Consider the following 17,732-nt stretch of genomic DNA (forward strand, 5'->3'; position numbering starts at 1 on the left):
GCTCAGCACAACAGATTTGGGAGTGGGGTTAGCTTGGGTTTTTTTTTTTTTTTTTTGGCTGAAAGCAAAGAACAAATATTTAAATAAAATTGGAGGGAAGTGAGTAGCTCGTACCTCAATGGGTATTTCTCATCATGTACAGATGGGTAACTGAGGTTCCTGGCACTTTCTAAATTCTGCTGACTTATGAGCCCCCTTGAACACCCCTGCCTTCTTTGAAGGCTTCCTGTCAGCCTGTCCCTCTGTCCTCTTCTAAGTGTCCTGGAGATGACAGATGGAAGATGTGGTTTTAGGATGTGGTAAGAGAGACATGCACGGTGGGAGGAAGAGAAGTTTTTAAACTGATGTCTAAAGTCAACAAAGTGACGGCTGCTGGTGTGTTTTGTAGAAAAGGAGCAACTGATCTTTGTGCAATATGACTCCTTACTATCTTCCAGGAAGTAGGATTTAAAAGAAAGAGAAAAGGTCATGAAAGGAGAGAAGTAACCTGGGTTTCTGGCCTTCAGTCCTCCTCCAGCCTGTTCAACAACCCAGCCAGATTTTTTTTTTTTTCCACTTTTCTCACCGTAAACATTTTCAAACATAGGGAGGTTGAGAGAAGCGCACAGTGCACAATGTCAGGGAGAATACACCACCCCAACCACACTCCTTGCATGTAGATTGGAGTTGAAGGTAATTAAGACCCAGCGGACTCAGGGAAAGCTTTCTGGCCTCTTTCAAAGTGTAAATGAATTTAGATTGGGGGTCTAAGCCAGGAAGAGCACTATTGCCAGGAAGAGCACTATTGCCAGAGAAAACTTTTGATATCAGAAAGGCTTATTTGCATGGCATGGCAAACAATGATTTACCAAACGTTCACACTCTCATCATCTGTGAACAGTCTTCCTCCCCGCTGAAGCCCCAGACCCCTACCCCTTTTCCTTAGCTCAGGATGGCATATAAGCTTCCACTACCCAAATGCCGTTGAGTCTCTGAGGTCTTTGTGGAGCTTTGTACAAAATTAAACGTTTTCCTCCTGTTAGACTGTCTATGTCAATTTAATTATTATTAAGCTAGCCAAAGAACCTAGAAGGGAAGAAGGGAAAAATTTTCCCCTCCAACAATGCCCACATGTCAGCATGTTCACCCATTAGACACACGCCCACAGATTGCTCACTTGACATCTTTCCCCCCTGAACTCTAGTCATGATTATCTGACCTCAAGGGCTTCAGCCTGCTATCCTGTACAAGTCTTTCTTCGCCTATAGAACTGCAAAGCCACAATCACACCTCAGAAAATTAGAAATGATTCTCTAATACTCAATTATCCAAAACAAGATCTCCTGTAACTATTATTATGCATCCAACAATTTGCTGAATAAATGTCCTTTGCCTACAGTACCACATCCAAATAAGTGCCCGAGACATACAACCAGCAATACAGGAACAGTGGATTGACATGGCTGAGGTCCAGCACCTGTCCAAATGAAAGAGGTGCACAGGGGCTTCTGTACTTAGCACCTGTTTACTGTTTACGATTCCTAAAGAGAGAAGCTAACAAGAAACAAATCAAATCAACTTTTGAAACAATTCTGCAACTGACAACTCACAACTTCCTGCCAAATTTCCAACCCTAAAACTAGAGGATATATTACTAGTAATTTCCATCTTACTATTTTAAACTTCATAAAATCTCCTTTTTTATTTCAGCTGCTTTAGATTTTTTTATGTAAGTCAGTATTTACAATTTATTTTAAATCTTACTTTCCAGTACATTTTATTATTTTTTTCCAGTACATTTTAAATAGAATGCTAATTCATTACTTCTCTGGTTAAAAAACCATAAACTATAATCTTACCCATCCATACGCAGTACTTCGCTCGTGTTCTTGAGTGACATCAGCTACATAGGCAAATATCACAGAGAATGTGACCGAGAAGACTCCAGACACAGAGATCATTGCAAAATACCACCTACAAAAAGATTATTTTAATTACCCGGGAGAGAGGAAGTGTGCATACACTTTTATAACCAGAGCCAAAGATATCATATAAGGATTATAAACCAAGAAATAAATTTATAAACAAATATAGGGCAGCCCCAGTGGCTCTGGTTTAGCGATGCCTTCGGCCCAGGGCGTGATCCTGGAGACCCGGGATCGAGTCCCACATCGGGCTTCCTGCATGGGGCCTGTTTCTCCCTCTGCCTGTGTCTCTGCCTCTCCCTCTCGCTGTGTCTCTCATGAATAAATAAATAAAATATTAAATAAAAATAAAAAATACATGTATATGTATATTTAAAGATATAAAGGACAACTAATAAAATGGTAATCAAGATGGGGAAGAAGTGGAAACACACCAATTAAGTGCTTAAAGGATGTCAGTACATGCAGCTGAAAAAATGAAAAGAATAAGGGTTAGACTGAGTGGCTCAGCTGGTTGAGTGCTGCCTTCAGCTCAGGTCATGATCCCAGAGTCCTGGAATCCAGCCCCCTGTGGGGATCCTGGCTCAGCAGGAAGTCTGGTTCTCCTTTCTCTGCCCCTTCCCCCACTTCTGTGTGCTCTCTAATAATAAAATCTTAAAGCAGAAATAAAAGAGCTATCCAAAAGCAGAAATCACAACAAAGACAATGTATTTAAGACTAAAATTTCAATCATATTTCACAGAACAAAAAGTAGGGTTTATCCTAGGACATAAGATATTTCAATATTAGAAAATCTATTAATATAACTCTTCATAGTAACAGGTATTTTTCAGTGCAAAGTTCCCTTCACACTCAAATGATGAACCATTACAACATTTTCTTTATAGACAAGAGATATTAAGTCCATCATTATCACTTTTATTTAACATTATTCATTAATCAATATAAACAAAAGCAATAACATAAAAATGAAGGAAAGAGGCAAAATCATTTCAAGATCTAAAGAAAAATTATTTTACGGTACTGAGGACATTTTAAAAACGCCCTCTTTTATTGGAAAAGCATGACTTCTTGAACAGAAAGACTCAGTATCAAAAGTATTTGATAAAAACTCATCATCTAGTAGAAAATAAAATGATCCACACTATGGGTAACCAACATATCTACAATATGACAAACACTGACATAAAATTATCAGATAATCAAAAGAAGACGTTTTCACATGGAGCCAAAAAAAGGAAATATTAATGCATTAGAAAAGAAAAAAGAAAAGAAAAGAAAGAAAAGAAAGAAAAGAAGAAAGAAAGAGAAAGAAAGAAAGAAAGAAAGAAAGAAAGAAAGAAAGAAAGAAAGAAAAAGAAAAGAAAAAGAGGAAAGGAAAGAAGGAAAGGAAAGAGAAAGGGAAGGGAAAGGGAAAGGAAAGGAGGAAAGAAACAAACACAGGGGCACCTGGGTGGCTCAGTGGTTGAGCATCTGCCTTCCGCTCAAGGTTGTGATCCTGGGGTCCAGGGATCAAGTCCCACATTGGGCTCCCTGCATGGAGCCTGCTTCACTCCCTCTGCCTGTGTCTCTGCCTCTCTCTGTGTCTCTCCCATGAATAAATAAAATTTTTCAAAAATAAAAAGAAACACAAAAAATTTTCTATTCTAAGGTGTGCTCCTCACACCTTATGACAAGCATCTCAGCAACAGAAATTCTGGCCAAATACCATCCTCTGGAACCAAGGAAAACAACTATGGTACAGCTCAGGTGCAAATTCCAACCATATTTGGTACTTGGTTATATGCTAAATATTCTCTCCCTATTTATCATGAAAAAAAAAATGAGATCAAATTCAAATTCATAGGGATCCCTGGGTGGCACAGCGGTTTAGGGCCTGCCTTTGGCCCGGGGCGTGATCCTGGAGACCCGGGATCGAATCCCACGTCGGGCTCCCGGTGCATGGAGCCTGCTTCTCCCTCTGCCTGTGTCTCTGCCTCTCTCTCTCTCTCTCTCTCTCTATCATAAATTTAAAAAAAAATTCAAATTCATAGTATGATTTAAAACAGGCTATGGTCTGGGACGCCTGGGTGGCTCAGCGGTTTAGTGCCTGCCTTTGGCCCAGGGTGTGATCCCGGAGTCCTGGGATTGAGTCCCACACTGGGCTCCCTGCAGAGAGCCTGCTTCTCCCTCTGCCTATGTCTCTGCCTCTCTCTCTCTCTCTGTCTCTCATGAATAAATAAAATCTTAAAAAAAAAAAAAAAAAACAGGCTATGGTCTAATTACACTATACTCAAAAGTGACTGCTATCGATTGACATAAGCTATGTTCATTCAGTGCCCTAGAGCAGTGAAATGACAACACATTTGTAGGTCACTGAGCCACAGGGGTGAGTACAGGGACTGTCAGTCCCCTCCCAGGGGTCCCAATACTTTAAGTGACTTGGTAGCAACAACGGCGGCGCTGAGAGACATCTTAAACACCTTAGAGCCCAAAAAGGCTTTCAGTATTACATAAAGATCAATAAAAATAAAGGTATCAACTGCTTTAAAATGGTTAAGAAATGCTTTACAGATGTATTATTCACATGTGATCCAGAACAGTCAGTCATGTTGGAGGGCCAAGCAACTCACCACGGGCTGATCCTCATCAGTGGAATTGGGAAGCAGGTGAAGAACACAGTGCCTAGGAGGAAGGGTTTCCTCCCCCAAACATCAGACAGAGCGCCTATGAGGGGGGCACTCAGAAAAGATAGCAGGCCCTGGAGAGGAAAGGAGAAGCAAAGGTCAAATTGACAACGTGATTGCGCAATCACTTGTAATTCTTACTTTCTAAATGCTCCCATTTATTTTACTGTCCCCAAAACAGAGTAATTTGAAGCATTAAATACAAACTGTCATTTAAAAACATTCTAATGAATTTCTAGTCATGCTGTTAGAAAAGGGAAAAAGAGGGATGAGCTTGTTTTTCAGGAGAAACCAGAGAGGGGGTATGAGCTGTGTCCACCTACAGGGACCCATGAGATGAACACACCAAGCACACAGGAAGAGGCCAGAAACTTAATACAGTTAAAAAAAATATGTGTAGCCCAAATCAACTGCTGCACTGAAGACCTCTCTTGTCCACCTGGCCCCTGACCCTGGTCCTCCCTACAATATGTGCTCCCCGTGATAAGCTGCAAACCTCTGCTCTCATCCCTTCTTTTCAAGCCCTGGAGTAGTCTCAGGGTGCCTGGGTAGCTCAGCTTGTTAAGGTCGAATTCTTGGTTTCTGCTTGGGTCATGACCTTGGGACCACAAGACTGAGTCCTGCATCAGGCTTTATGTTCAGTGCAGGGTTGTTTCTGATTCTCTCCCTCTTCCTCCCTCTCTGCTCCTCCCCTCCTTGGGCGCTCTCTGACTCTAAAATAATAATTTAAAAAAATCTTTAAAACCCTGCAGTGTTCTCCACTCTGCAGTCTAAATTTTTCAGTAGGTATTTATGGGTGAAATAATGAATGTCTCAACTTTGCTTTTATAAAAAATGGGTGGGGGAGAACTGAGATGAGACTAGAGTAGGAAAACGTTGATAAATAATGAAAGTGGGTGAGAAGTACATGGATGTTCATTATAGTTCCTACTGTTTATCTGCAATGGCTTCAGCAGTGCCTACAAAAAGGACCCTCCCAGATCTGGCACCTGACATGTCCTGTGCTCTGACTCTAGAGGCAGTTCTCTGAGCATATCACTCTCCTCTGTGCCAGTGGGCCTGCACTGTATCTCCACACACATCCCACAGGGGGCCTTGGTAGGTAAACCACCAGACATTCTTCACGACTCCAGGGGTAGAAGCACCTCCTCCTGTATCTATCTCTAAGGTCCCCACACTGGTTTTTGTGGGGTGTGAGACAAACTCCTCCCACGTGGTACCTCTCTCTCTCCTGTCATTTCAACATTTGTTATTTGTCCATCTACTCTACAGAGACATGGGCAGAGGGAGAAGTATGCCCCCTGCAAGAAGCCCGATGTAGGACTTGATCCCAGGGCCTGGGATCATGCCCTGAGCCAAAGGCAGATACTCAACCACTGAGCCACCCAGGTGTCTCTGTATGCCATTTTTAAACAGAAGATTAGAAAGCCAACCATTAAAATTATATTTAAAATAATATAGTTTTTACAGAAAAAAAAATATTCTGTCTTCCAGATTATAGATATAAATGGTAATTAATCCATTAAAATATTATTTAAATCAAATTCTTCCTGACAACAATAGATATTGAAAGTATCTTCTGGGACAACCTACTTTTTTACTAAGACACTAAAATACAATCCCACACAGCTGACCCCGGAAGAACACAAGGGTTGGGCACAAACACCCTCGACCTCATGCAGTCAGAGATACACGTAACTTCGACTCCCTCAAAAACTTAACTACTAAGAGCCTACTGCTAACGGGAAGCTTTATCAACAACAGCCAGTTCACAATATTTTAAAAGTTTTATGTATTTATACACTGTATTCTTAAAGTAAGCTAGAGGAAAAGTGTTAAGAAAATCATAAGAGAAAATACATTTACAGTCTGTACTGCATTTATCAAAGACAAAACAAAACAAAAAGTCTGCATACAAGTGGACCCATGTAGCTCAACCCTAGGTTTGTTCAAGGGTCAGCTGTACTTGCCTCTTTGGAAAACGTGAATTTCTAAAATATCAAAGACTTCTCCTATCCTAGAGTGATTTCTTCACTCCTCCATCTGGCCCTACATCCTATTAGGCTTCATTATTAGAGCAGCACATTGAGGACACCTGTACCCTGACTGATGGGGCAAGTACTTTTCAGTCCAGAAGACAGGACACAATTTGCAAATGAGAACAAAACGTTTAAAAATTAGCACCAGGCAGACCTCAAAGCTCTTGTCCTTATCAGAAATATTGTGATTCTCATTACCCACAGTAGTTATGATCTATAAGGCTGCCACAAACACTGAGTTAGAGAATGTGGAACCACTGCTCCTTAGGGAAACATAGTGTTAATTTCCTGCAAGGCTCTGGTCACCCGTTTTCATTAACCAATCAATACACAACCATGATTTGTGTGTATTTCTGTTTAAAGACACTTTATTTAATATGTATTGTTGACTTATGAATATTGAACTCTTGGCCAACAGCACCATGACTCATGCCTGTTTAGGCACTCAGGCTTATCTGACAGTATATTAAACAGAAAATGAGAAAGCCAAGCATGGTGCAGTCAGCACCATGACTCATGCCTGTTTAGGCACTCAGGCTTATCTGATAGTATATTTTCTCCATAAGGCATATCACAGACCTCTTGCACTTAGAGATACTAGTTAATACTACATGTGAGGACATTTTAAATAGCCAAATCACCAACAAAAGACACAAAGATGCACAAAATGTGGCACTAAATGGACTGCAAAAGGATACATGTACAGTCTGGGACTTCAAACAAGTAGACAGAAGTTGGACCTCAGCTACACTCCCCACCTCACCTAGCTGCATAAATGACACAAAAGCACTGTAATGATCTGAGGTTACAAATAAACTCAGTGAATAGGTGGATATGCAAATATAAATCCAAACATAATGAGGATCAACTGACACTATGCTATCATAGTCCAACCAGTACTAGAGACAACATGGTGTGTAGGAGTCGTGGTGTGGACAGCAAAATGAACCCATGGTTCACACAGTCACTGCAGTTAGTTAACTTCCCAGAGGACATGGGTGTTGAAGGTAACATAATTGGCCAGTACTTCTTTTTAAAAAGATTTTATTTATTTGACAGAGAGAGAGAGAAATCACAAGCAGGAGGAGCAGCAGAGGGAGAGGGAAAAGTAGACCCGACCCTCACTAAGCAGGGAGATTGACCCTGATCCCAGGACTCTGGGATCTCGGCCTGAGCTAGTATCAAAAGTCAGATGCTTAACCAACTGAGCCACCCAAGTGCCTTGGCCAGTATTTCTGACATGAGGTTTAAGCTCTAATTTGACACAGTAGCAGTTAAGAGTTTATTGTTCAATTAAATGCCATTATTCACTGAACATTTTAAAACATACAAAGAATGACAAATACAACTCACCTGAAACCAATATACGTGAACTTTACACTTTATATACCATCATAAAAATTTTTTTCTTAGCCATCATAAAAGCTTTAAGCAATGTTTTCCTTAACATAAGCAGTTGGCAAACACATTTCACTAATGTTTAAAATAGTTGGGTTACTATTTTTAGAATTAAAAAATGTTTTTCGGGGATCCCTGGGTGGCGCAGCGGTTTAGCACCTGCCTTTGGCCCAGGGCGCGATCCTGGAGACCCGAGATCGAATCCCACATCAGGCTCCCGGTGCATGGAGCCTGCTTCTCCCTCTGCCTGTGTCTCTGCCTCTCTCTCTCTCTGTGTGTGTGACTATCCTAAATAAATTAAAAAATTAAAAAAAAATAAAAATGTTTTTCTTTCAAATAGTATAATTAACTTTGCAAATGAATGTGAGGGAGCAGTGGCTCCACTGAAGAATAGAATACAAAGTCATTTAACAATTTCTGATAATTTCAGTTTTCCATGAAAAGTTCACACACTGTGACAAACTCTCAGTATTCTTCAATAAACTATGAGGAACTTGCAACATGTAGACCTGGTTACCCCAAAGTGAGATTTGTTCATTTTGATATTTTATATGGTAATTTACTAATAATGACCTTTATCTCATTTCTTAAAAGATCAAAGAGAAAATTATACAAATGGAACTGTGTTTTTTTAATAAAGATTTTATTTTTTTAAGATTTTATTGATTTATTCATGATAGACATAGGGGGAGAGAGAGGCAGAGACATAGGCAGAGGGAGAAGCAGGCGCCATGCAGGGAGCCTGATGTGGGACTTGATCCCGGGTCTCCAGGATCACACCCTGGGGCTGAAGGTGGCACTAAACAGCTGCACCATCAGGGCTGCCCAAAGATTTTATTTACTCAAGAGAGATGCATACATAGCCAAAGGGAGAAGCAGGCTCCCTCCCTGTGGGGAGCTTGATGCAGGACTTGATCCCAGGACCCCGGGATCACGACCTGAGCCAAAGGCAGACGCTCAACCACTGAGCCACCCAGGATTCCCTGGAACTGTGTTTTTATTTGTATAATTGACAAGTACAAGTATTTTCATCTATACCAGCACAGGGTCCTCTCTGGGCTAGGGCCCACTGAGACCCTGCACAGTATAAAGCTTCCCTTCACAGGGTATGCATCAATCAGCAAGAGGGCAAATGAGAAATGTGTCAATCAAAGTCTGGAAAAGTGAACCTGCAAAGCTGGAGAGGGGTCAAAGAACAGTTGGTGCCAGAGACTTCAAGGGAAGAACAATATGGGCAGGAGGGCTAAGGTGTTTTGTTTTGAGATAAAGGAAAAGAAGTACGGAAGACTCATTAAAGGAAAGAAGAAGCAAAAAGCAGATGAAAGAGAAATTAAATTGTTTTAATAAAAACATAAGTAAACAGATGTTTCCTTAATCTTAGAAGTAGTAGGGCTACTCCTTCAAATTCTAACTCCAAGAAAGCCCAGTGTATTTTAAAGTAATAACAATAACTTTGTAGCATCCACATACACCAAACTTTTCCACGCCTTTCCCATGCGTGTCCTTACACTGTGAGGTAGGTGTTATTATGGTAAGCAGCTAGCCCAAGGCTCATAAGCAGCAGAGGCAGGAGTAAGCTCAGATGTGAGGTGGCTCCAGAATCTGAGCCCTAACCCTGAAGCCCACGATTCAAACCAATTATTAAAATAATCTGTTAACACTTTAGGGTCTCCAACCTAAAGCACATAAAGTACTAGTCTTTCCTACCTGTGGGCGCTCTTACACATTTTTATTTTAAAGATTTATTTACTTATTTCAGAGAGCAAGAGCAGGAGGGGCAGAGGGAGGGGGACAGAGCTGAAACCAAGAGTTGGATGCTTAACTGACTGAGCCACCCAGGTGCCCCACAACTATTTTATTAAATGGATAATCTAGCAGTCTGTCATGAAAAGACTGTTCTTAAAATTTATGAAGTTATTTTTAAAGTAGGTAGTCTGAAATTTTTATTTACAAATAAAAAGGATAGTCTTTATTTAAGTTCTTGTCCCAACTAAGAATAATTCCCTGTAGGGACACCTGGGTGGCTGGCTCAGTGGTTGAGCATCTGCCTTTGGCTCAGGGCATGATCCGGGAATTCCGGGATCGACTCCCACATTGGGCTTCCTACAGGGAGCCTGCTTCCCTCTCTGCCTGTGTCCCTGCCTTCTCTCTCTCTCTCTCTCTCTCATGAATGAAGAAATAAAATCTTAAAAAAAGAAGATTATTCCATATGTATGTTGGCATGTGTTTGTGTAGGAAAACTATTCTGTACTTACTAATACCAAGGAGTAGCTTGAGGGAATGTTAGGTCACACTCTCAGGGTCATGACGTTGAGCCCTGCATCTGGCTCCACACTGTGTAGAGTCTGCTAGAGTTTCTCACTCTCCCTCTACACCCTCACAGCCACCCAAATAAACCTTTTTTCAAATAAAAAATAAGCCCAAAGTTTCTGTGTGTCCTTAATGCTAAGCTACTATGCTAAACATTGCTCGATGATTTAATTCATTTAAGTAGCAGAATGAGACAGCTGAGCAAGTCCTGGGCCTACAGAAACTTGACCCCTGGAAGAGCCATCCTGGCAGAGGGTTCACATGACATTTCCCTCATGGTCCATTCTAGACTGAGAAGCAGCACATCTGCATGTGAACCTCTGTTGCTACCCCATTAACTGGCCCTCTGGGTCTTCTACTTTCTCCCTTTTCCCAAGCCTTCACTGTGATGTCAAAGCTAGAAAAGATTATAACCTGCTTTAGAGCCACCCACTGCATACTGATCAGTCTAGGTGTAATCCAGCCTTGGACACATGACCTGCTGAGTTTGGGACACTGATAAAGATGTCTAATTTTGTAATAAATATAAAACATGCTAAAGAAAAAAGTTTCAGGAAGTTACAAGGCAGACACTGGGTCATCAGACCAATTGGTCTTAATGATGCAAATGATTATGGTGACTCCACCAGCTATTAACCAGCAGTCATTAACTAGATTTTATCTGCCAAGTCACACCATGGCATCTCAGTCTGGTGTTACTTTTTTTTTTTTTTTTTTTTTTTTGGTGTTACATTTTTTACAAAGTGTAGCTAAAACTACTATGAAAGTTAGTTTTAGGGGATCCCTGGGTGGCGCAGCGGTTTGGCGCCTGCCTTTGGCCCAGGGTGCGATCCTGGAGACCCGGGATCGAATCCCACATCGGGCCCCCGGTGCATGGAGCCTGCTTCTCCCTCTGCCTGTGTCTCTGCCTCTCTCTCTCTCTCTCTCTCTCTGTGACTATCATGAATAAATAAATAAAAAAAAATCTAAAAAATCTAAAAAAAAAAAAAAAAAAAAAAAAAAGAAAGTTAGTTTTAGGTGTCCCCTTGGCTAGGCTATAGTACCCAGTTACTTAATCAAGTGCTAGAGTGGGTGTTCCTGTGAAGGTATTTTGTTTTAGTCTGTTTTAAAGTAAAGGGCATTACTCTCAATAATATGGGAGGGGGCTCATCCTATTAGTTGATGGTCTAAGATCAAAATCTGAGGTTTCCGGAAGAAAAAGTTCTGCCTGCCCTACATATTTCAGACTTGCCAGCCCCAAAATCATGTGAAGTCTATTTCTTAAATCCTTTAATATATATTATTTATATTATTAATCTCTTAATACTAGTGAAAAGAAAAAAAACATGAAAACTAATATTTACCAATATTTATTTACACTGTAATTTAAAACCTTAAGAAATAAAGTATATTTCATATAAAAAATGTATCAAGGGACACCTGGGTGGCTCAGTGGTTTGGCACCTGCTTTTGGCCCAGGGCGTGATCCCGGAGTCCTGGGATCAAGTGCCATATCAGGCTCCCTGCGTGGAGCCTGCTTCTCCCTCTGCTTGTGTCTCTGCCTCTCTCTCTCTCTCTCTCTCTCTCTGTCTCTCATGAATAAATAAATAAAACCTTAAAAAAAAAAACTTATCAAGAGTCATTTAAACAGTGCTTGACTTCCTACTAAGCCATATAACTAATGACATGCAGTGAGGATCTATCTTCTGTACATTGGCAAATTGTCAGACCTCTTTCTAAATCTGAATCAATTTCCAACATTTTGTCCTTTGTGTTTTCAATGTCATGAAATACCATCCCAACAATTCCTTTAATGTGAAGCCTTCTGCTGACTTCACTTCCCCTGGGACATCTTCCTCATCACACTGTTCTCCTTTACACTGATGAGTTTATCTTTACTAAATTCTGCTGGCTGTACGCCTCAACCAGCTTATTTCTTCTATAACTATGCAGAGGTTCTATTTGATCTCACTTCTAGCATTATCAGTAATTACTTCTCACTGCACTTCCAACCTTGTTGGCTGAGTTCCTTTTCAATAATCCATTTCTGTCAACTGTCATATGGGTTTATCACTGGAGACAAGGAGGCAACACAGCTACATGCTTTGCTGTCTGTGCAGGAATGAAGAGATACACAGTGATGAGTCACCAACATTTTGAAGTACCATGAATGGTTACTGATCATGAGGTTCATCTTATTTTTGTAGTGTTCTGTGGACAGATGAACCAGCAGCAGTTCATACTTTATGCAGTTACTCACAGTTAATACACCATGGTAACAGAGATTTGAACTATAATGTTGCAGGGGGCTGGTATTTTTTACCTGAACTTGAATAACTCCAATTTGTGCACACTGGAATGTGCAAAAAGAGGGCTGCCTATACTTCATATAGTTTTTAATGTCATGGAGAAATTACTATGATATAATTAGTGATTGCTGATGGATACAAGAGCAAAATTACAGTCTCTGTGTAAACTGGATCTTGACTATTTAAAAATGCATAGAAAAAGACTGGAAAGGGATCCCTGGGTGGCGCAGCGGTTTGGCGCCTGCCTTTGGCCCAGGGCGTGATCCTGGAGACCCGGGATCGAATCCCACGTCGGGCTCCCGGTGCATGGAGCCTGCTTCTCCCTCTGCCTATGTCTCTGCCTCTCTCTCTCTCTCTCTGTGACTGTCATAAATAAATAAAAAAAAAGAAAAATTAAAAAAAAAAAAAGAAAAAAAAAGAAAAAGACTGGAAAGGGACGCCTGGGTGGCTCAGCGGTTGAGCGTCTGCCTTCGGCTCAGGAGGCATGATCTCGATCCCAGGATCAAGTCCCACATCAGGCTCCCTGTGAGGAGCCTGCTTCTCCCTCTGCCTGCGTCTCTGCCTCTCTCTCATGAATAAATAAATAAAGCCTTAAAAAAGAAAGACTGGAAAGAAATATTAAATCAATATTTACTGCGCATCCGTCATTTGTCAAAAACTGTTCTAGGTACTGAGGATAACAGTAAGCAAAGCAGACAGAAATTCATGCCTTCAAGAAGGTTCCAGTCTAAAAGAGAAAGGTTGAGAAGGATACACAATAACAACACAAAGCAAAATATATAGCATGTCAGAGGTGAAATTATAATGCTTCTGGAGAAAAAGCAGAGTAGGGGGAATGAGGTGATGAGAACAGGCTACATTATTCAAGACAGTAGTCAGTACAGGCTTCACTAAAAAATGACATCTGGTAAAGAGCTAAGGGTTAGGGAATGAGGCCAGTATTTGGGGGAAAGCAAGCAGAAGAAAAACAGAACCTGCAAAGCCCTCAAGCAAGCACAGACTAAGGAAGCTTTGGTTGGGGCAAGGTCAGAAGAGAGTATAGAAGAGACCAGGGATGATGCCAGAGTAGAAAATGGAGCAGAGATGGAATTGGTTAAGAATGCCACAAGCAGAGGATCCCTGGGTGGCTCAGCGGTTTAGTGCCTGCCTTTGGCCCATGGCATGAACCTGGAGTCCCAGGATTGAGTCTCACAACAGGCTTCCTGCACAGAGCCTGCTTCTCCCTCTGCCTGTGTCTCTGCCTCTGTGTGCCTGTCTTTCATGAATAAATAAAACCTTAAAAAAAAAAAAAAAAAAAAGAATGCCACAAGCAGGGGTTTGCTTGGGGGGCTCAGTTGGTTAAGCATCTGCCTTTGTCATGAACCCAGGGACCTGGGATGGAGCCCCCCATCAGGCTCCCTGCTCAGCAGGGAGTCTGCTCCTCCCTCTCCTGGCTTGTGCTTGCTTGTTCTCTCTCTCACTATCTCTGTGTATGTGTCTGTCTCTCTTTCTCTCTCACTCTCTCTCAAAAAAAAAAAAAAAAAAAAAGCCACAAGCAGACCTGTAGTTATCAGGATCTCTACTTTCTGAAAGGAGACCAGGGAGTATTTTCATCATAGATCTATTTTTTTTTTTTTAAAGATTTTACTTATTTATTCATAGAGACAGAGAGAGAGAGGGGCAGAGGCACAGACAGAGGGAGAAGCAGGCTCCACGCAGGGAGCCCGATGTGGGACTCGATCCAGGGTCCCCAGGATCAAACCCTGGGCTGCAGGCGGCGCTAAACCGCTGCACCACTGGGCTGCCCCATAGATCTATTTTCAAGGTACAACCAAAAAATCTGCTGCTGGAATGGGTTTGGAAAAAGAAAGGAGTCAAGACCGACTCCAGGGATTTTGGTCTGAATGAGAATGACATGACCAGTAACTGAAATGAAGAAGGCTTATGAGCAGGTCAGGCTGGAGAGGAAGATCAGGAACTAGTTTTGGTGTAATAACTTTGAGATGTTTATAAGACAAGGAAAGAGAGTGTCAATAAGGCAACTGGGTACGCAAGTCTGGAGCTAAGGTCTAGGAAGATATCTACTTGAGAGTTGAAAAGTGGTTAAGTCTGATAATGTCATCCAGGGAGTGAGTGTAGAGATAGAGGAAACTGTTGTCCAAGGCTTGAGCCACCCATATCTCCAAAGTCTGTGGGATGAGGAACACATATGACTTGTCAGAAAGAGAGTTTAAAAAGATGTTAATTTGAAAACATAATTAAAACCATCAAAATATCAAGTGATCTAGCAATTCTAGTGCTCCTTGGTGTATTCCTAGGGTGAAGTGAAAACACAGAGCCACATGAAAACTTGTATACAAATGTTCACAGCAGTATTGTTATTCAGGCCAAGAAGTGGAAGCAATTCAAATGTTCATCACTAACAGATGAACTATGTATATTCATACAATAGAATATTATTTGGCTATAAAAAGAATGAAGTACTAACATGTGCTACAACACAGGTGGGTCTGAATGACACCATGGAAAGAGGGCAGTCACAAAGACCATTTTAAGTATGATTCCATTCGTTTTTTTAAAAAGTGTTTTTGAGATTTTATTTATTTGAGAGAGAGAGAAAGCAAAGGCAGGAGCAGAGGCAGAAGGACAAGCTGAGCATAGAGCCTAACATGGGGCTCGATCTTAGGCCTTCACTATCACGACCTGAGCCGAAATCAAAGTTGGATGCTTAACTGAGTCACCCAGGCCCCCAGTATGGTTCTATTTATGATGTTAGAACACGCAAATCTAAGAGGCAGAAAAGTAGATCTGTGCTTGCTTGCAGCTGAAGAGGACGGGGGTCAAATGAGTGACTGCTAATGGGTATAGGAGCTCTTTTGGGGGTGATGAAAATATTCTAAAATTGTGTGCTGATGGCTATACAAGTCTGTAAACACAATAAACCCACTGAATGTATACTTTTAATTGCATGGTTGACTTGCATGGTATGTGTATTTTCCCTTAATAAAGTTGCTAGAGAAAAACCTAAAATTGGAGAATTCACAGTCTATTTTCTCTTGTATCCTTTAGCAGTGCTCACCCTAAACATAAACTTTTTCACCCATGTATTATGACAGTACACTTACAAGGTACAAGTTAACTGTGGAAAATCTAAAAAGAAAGAACATAAAGAAAATGGCAGATCATCCATAAATCCACATGCTTTCACACTTCAGGTGACTTCATTTTAGTCACGTTACCCCCCTGCTTACCATATGTATTTTGGTAAAAACAAAACCAAAACCATACTATAGTTTTACAACCTTTTTGGCTCACACATTATGTGGTGTTATTTAGAAATGCTTTCTTCATGTACCAGGATTACATCATATGGCTGTGCCACAAAGCACTTCTTCTAAGTTTAAGGCATTTTTGCTTCCACATTTACTACTACTAACAGCCCTTTACCTAAACCTCTGAATACATGATTAGAGCAATTTTCTAGAAACTGACTTGCTTTGTTAAAATAAGTGAATGTTTTGAGGTTCTTTAAACACTGCCTTCCAACAAACATTATATGGCCTCATTCATTTGGAGAATATAAAAAATAGTGAAAGGGATTAAAGGGGAAAAGAGAGAAAATGAGTGGGAAATATCGGAGAGGGTGACAGAACATGAGAGACTCCTAACTCTGGGAAACAAACAAGGGGTAGTGGAAGGGGAGGTGGGCTGGGAGTTGGGGTGACTGGGTGAAGGGCACTGAGGGGGGCACTTGATGGGATGAGCACTGGGTGTTATACTATATGTTGGCAAATCGAACTCCAACAAAAAAAATATACAAAAAAATAAAAATAATAATAAATAAATAAAAATAAACACTGCCTTCCAGGAAAGCTACACCAACGTATCCTCTTATCAACATGTATGGGGAACTAATTTACCACAAAGTCAACTAGTTACTGTCAGTTGAAATTTTCTACCAATATCTATGTGAAAATATAATCTCATTTCATTTAGGATTCATTGCTTACTAGTAAAAAAACTATTTTTACACTGACATCTTTTGTAAACTGCTAGCTTACATCCTTCCTTGCCCTTCTGGGATATCAATCATTTTCCCATGTTTACTTTGAGAGCACTTTTATATAGTCCTCCTATTATACATATCGCAAATAACATTTTGTCATTTTTCTTAATTTTTATGATGGTGATTTTGACCTTACCAATGTTAAAATACTGATATAAAAGACTCAATCTTTTCCTTTATAAATTCTTTTTTTAAGAAAAGGAAATCTTTTCCCAAACTGGTAAGAAAATGGTCACCAAAATTTTCTTCTAATAGTTTTTGTTTTTTACATATTTCTCTTTGCAACATTTTACTTGGCTCATGAAGGTATTGTGCTAACAGCTTTACATATACTAGCTCATTTTATCTGCATAATCACTTTGTTAGATCTTTTATCTTTTTATAAGATTTTTATTTAGAGAGTGCATGAGCGCATGCATGCAAGGGGAGAGGAAGAGAAATCTCAAGCGGATCCCTGGGTGGCTCAGCGGTTTAGCGCTTGCCTTCAGCCCAGGGTGTGACCCTGGAGACCCAGAATCGAGTCCCACGTCAGGCTCCCTGCATCAAGCCTGCTTCTCCCTCTGCCTGTGTCTCTGCCTCTCTTTCTCTCTGTGTCTCTCATGAATAAATAAATAAAATCTTAAAAAAAAGAATAAAAAGCCATTTTAGCGGCACCCACGTGGCTCAGTTCATTAAATGTCCAACTCTTGATTTCAGCTGAGGTCATGATCTCTGGGTAGTCATATCGAGCTCCTAGTTGGGCTCAGCTGGGAGTCTGCTGAAGATTCTCTCTCTCCCTCCTTCTGCCCCTCCCTCCAGCTCACGCTTGCTCTCTGAAATTAATAAATCTTAAAAAAATAAAAACCCAGGGATTCCTGGGTGGCGCAGCGGTTTGGCGCCAGCCTTTGGCCCGGGGCGCGCGATCCTGAAGACCCGGGATCGAATCCCACATTGGGCTCCCGGTGCATGGAGCCTGATTCTCCCTCTGCCTGTGTCTCTGCCTCTCTCTCTCTCTCTATCATAAATAAATAAAAAAATTTTTTTTTAAATTAAAAAAAATAAAATAAAAAGCCGTTATTGTAAACATTCTCAAATTATTTTTG

The 17,732-nt window shown here is 40.8% G+C and overlaps 1 protein-coding gene and 1 long non-coding RNA gene across 7 annotated transcripts in view; one reads left to right on the forward strand and one right to left on the reverse strand.

Annotated features, from left to right (window-relative positions):
* LOC119870865 overlaps positions 1-17,732 on the forward strand; it is a 76,117-nt gene that overhangs the window by 32,764 nt on the left and 25,621 nt on the right. The gene's annotated exons all lie outside the window — the stretch shown is intronic.
* MFSD14B (major facilitator superfamily domain containing 14B) overlaps positions 1-17,732 on the reverse strand; it is a 75,098-nt gene that overhangs the window by 15,957 nt on the left and 41,409 nt on the right. For all 6 annotated transcript variants that reach the window (XR_005354392.1, XR_005354391.1, XM_038527427.1 and 3 more), the window contains 2 exons: positions 4,517-4,644; positions 1,839-1,953 (listed from right to left, as the gene is read on the reverse strand). Coding sequence is in view for 4 of the 6 variants with exons in the window: in XM_038527427.1 (XP_038383355.1) it covers positions 1,839-1,953; positions 4,517-4,644 (243 nt within the window). In the remaining 2 variants the exon portion in view is untranslated. The remainder of the gene's footprint in view (positions 1-1,838; positions 1,954-4,516; positions 4,645-17,732) is intronic.

The sequence above is a fragment of the Canis lupus genome, chromosome 1, assembly GCF_011100685.1.
Source record: "Canis lupus familiaris isolate Mischka breed German Shepherd chromosome 1, alternate assembly UU_Cfam_GSD_1.0, whole genome shotgun sequence".
Taxonomy (NCBI): Eukaryota; Metazoa; Chordata; class Mammalia; order Carnivora; family Canidae; genus Canis; species Canis lupus.